The sequence below is a fragment of the Trypanosoma conorhini genome, assembly GCF_003719485.1.
Source record: "Trypanosoma conorhini strain 025E chromosome Unknown Tco_14.4_contig_01443, whole genome shotgun sequence".
NCBI lineage: Eukaryota > Euglenozoa > Kinetoplastea > Trypanosomatida > Trypanosomatidae > Trypanosoma > Trypanosoma conorhini.
The window spans coordinates 1-2,355 of NW_021705541.1; the positions used below are offsets into that span (position 1 = coordinate 1).

At 66.2% G+C, this 2,355-nt stretch overlaps 3 protein-coding genes across 3 annotated transcripts; 1 reads left to right on the top strand and 2 right to left on the bottom strand.

The window, feature by feature from the left end:
• Nucleotides 1-213: 213 nt before the first annotated feature.
• On the bottom strand, nucleotides 214-702 carry Tco025E_10062 (uncharacterized protein; the record flags this gene model as incomplete). Its single annotated transcript, XM_029376853.1, has 1 exon — nucleotides 214-702. One exon carries the CDS (start codon nucleotides 700-702, stop codon nucleotides 214-216), a length of 489 nt encoding a protein of 162 aa, XP_029223032.1.
• Nucleotides 703-714: 12 nt separating this feature from the next.
• On the top strand, nucleotides 715-1,410 carry Tco025E_10063 (uncharacterized protein; the record flags this gene model as incomplete). Its single annotated transcript, XM_029376854.1, has 1 exon — nucleotides 715-1,410. One exon carries the CDS (start codon nucleotides 715-717, stop codon nucleotides 1,408-1,410), a length of 696 nt encoding a protein of 231 aa, XP_029223033.1.
• A 519-nt stretch (nucleotides 1,411-1,929) lies between these two features.
• Tco025E_10064 (uncharacterized protein) lies at nucleotides 1,930-2,355 on the bottom strand (the record flags this gene model as incomplete). The annotated part of the gene is made up of 1 exon (XM_029376855.1): nucleotides 1,930-2,355. A coding segment is annotated over one exon (426 nt), but the record flags the coding sequence as incomplete, so codon positions are not given.

Sequence of the window (2,355 nt, forward strand, 5' to 3'; positions counted from 1 at the left end):
TGTCCGTGGTGTCGGCTGCCCCGAGCGTAGAGGACCCCCCTCCTCGGGGAAACCCCTCTCCCCCGCACACGCACACGCCGGCTGTTCCGCTGGCAGTCCCAGCGTGCCAGGCACTGTTCTGCCCGGCGTGCTTCAAGGCCTGCGCGCCAGGCGCTCACTCGCGCGAGAACACGCATTGCGATTAGCCACCGTGGCCTCGGCGAGGCGCGGGCCCTAAGGGCGGCTAAAGGAGCCCTGGCGGACGCGCCGGAGGGGCACGCAAGCGTCTGCGCGAAATGCGTCTTCACGACAACTGGTGGAGAGGCGCTTCGGGTGCGCACATGACGACGAAGCACACGATAGGCCCGCCCCCCAAGTGTGAGTGCGATTCGCGAGGCCCGCACCGCACCGCGCGCGAGAGCCCCGTCGCCTCCTCCACAACCCCGGCCGCCGCCGCGAGAGCGCGTCCATCAGCGCGTCCTCGGTCTTCGATGCCCCGCTTGTGGCAAGCGCTGCCGCGCGCAGTTTCACTTCAATTGGCACAAAGGCCGACCGCTGCAGCCAACACGCCCTAAAGGCTCCTGTGGTGAACTGAGTTCTCTCGCGGCCACCCTGGTCGCTTAGAGTGCCCGTGCTGCCCAAAACGCGCGTGGGCGCCCAGCTGGACCCGCGTGCGCATGCTCGAAAACTTCGCCCAGACCGCTTCCCGCCGCGCATTCCCATTGCACCGCGACTATGCAATACTCCCCACATTCGGTGCGACGGAGGGCCCGCAGCGCCTCAAATGCTTCTGCTGTTTGCGGGTCAAACACGTCGGGTGGGCTGTTCGTCGCGTGTGGGCGGCGCGCCGTACCGAAGCGACCCTTCTGCTCCCGGGCCGTGAGCGGTCAGCAGTCGCCGCTTCAGCAAGCCGGGCGCCCAACCGAATCCCGGCCCCGGCGAAAGGACGGGGTCCAGCGGAGGGAGGGCGGAATGGCCCTGAGAGCGCAGGGGCACGCGGCGTGCGTCGCGGCAGTTCCCCCGGCATATGCGGGGCGTCCGCCCAGCGGCCTTGTTGGTCCCGCTGGGGAAAAAAGAAATCCGCCCCGCGCGGGCGAATTAGCATATAAAAAAGAAGAAGCGGATGAGCACCTCCCCCCGCACGCGCCGGTGAGAAGTCTTGTGATTCCCGCGACGCACTCCGGAAGCATCTGTCCACGGCGCACGAAGCAAGTCACGCCCAGGGATTGTTTGGCCGTGTCCAAAGGCAGCGCCCCCAGAAAAAACGACCATGCGATGACCGTGAAGAGGGCGCGGCGGGACCGATGCCAAAGGTTCCTCGGCGCGAATTGTGCGCACAGAGTGGCCGCGCCGCCCCTCAACCCCTCGCCAACGGGCGGGCGCCCACGCTGGCAGACCTCACAGCAAGGGCAAATACTACGCCGTGGTTAAGAAACAGCTTGTGTGTGAGGAGGCGCCGGAACGCTACTTCCCCGCGGGGCACAGAAAAGCCAAACTCGGCCTGGAGGGATTGGGGGCGCCCGGGCTCTATTTTGGTGGGCGACTGGCTCGGCTCCTTCGCAACCCGTTGGGTCTCGCTAGCCTGGACCCGGCCCAGGCTTGTAAGAACAAACTGTGGGACCTTTTTCCCCCTGCGACGAACTCGCTCCTTGTCGCGGTGCCGAGGCTTTGGGCCACGAGAACTCCGCAGCGGGGCACTGCCGCGAGCGCGACGGAGACCAGGACGACCTCGCCCCTCGAGAAGGTTCCGCGCCGTGTCCGGTGTGGGGAGGCGAAGCGGTCTGCGTGCAGACCGGCCGACAAAACTGCACGACCGATTCGTTTCAGTCACTCCGTCGACATCACCCGCTGCGGGGATTTCCGCGTAAGAACCCGGGCCCCGATGAGGACGGCTTCGTTGTCGTCTGACAGCTGAACATCGCGGGCCTTTCGCCTGTCAAGAACATCGCACTAGCTGCGCGTCTGGCCCGGCATCAGCCAGACATCGTTCTCCTCCAGGAGGTCAAGAGCCAGCATGCCACGGCGACGAAGTTCATTGGGTACACGGACTTCCACCGGGCCTGCGGCGGGCGCGGCGGCGGCGTTGCCGTTCTGGTCCGCCACACCCTGCCGTGCGAGTGCCTGACGCTCCCTGGCACCGACCCCCTGCAGGCTATTGCCGTTCGCGTGTTCCCGCCTGCTTTTCCCAGCATGTGCGTGGTGAGTTCTTACAACCCCCCACCGGCACTGGCTCATGCTGCTCAACTTGCAAGCATTGTTCGGCGTCTCGGTTCTACCGCGATCGTCGCAGGAGACGCCAACCGCCACCATGAGCTCTGGGACAGTCACCCGCCGCCGGCGGAGGAAGATAAACTCATTGCGGCGGCGCTGGTTGAC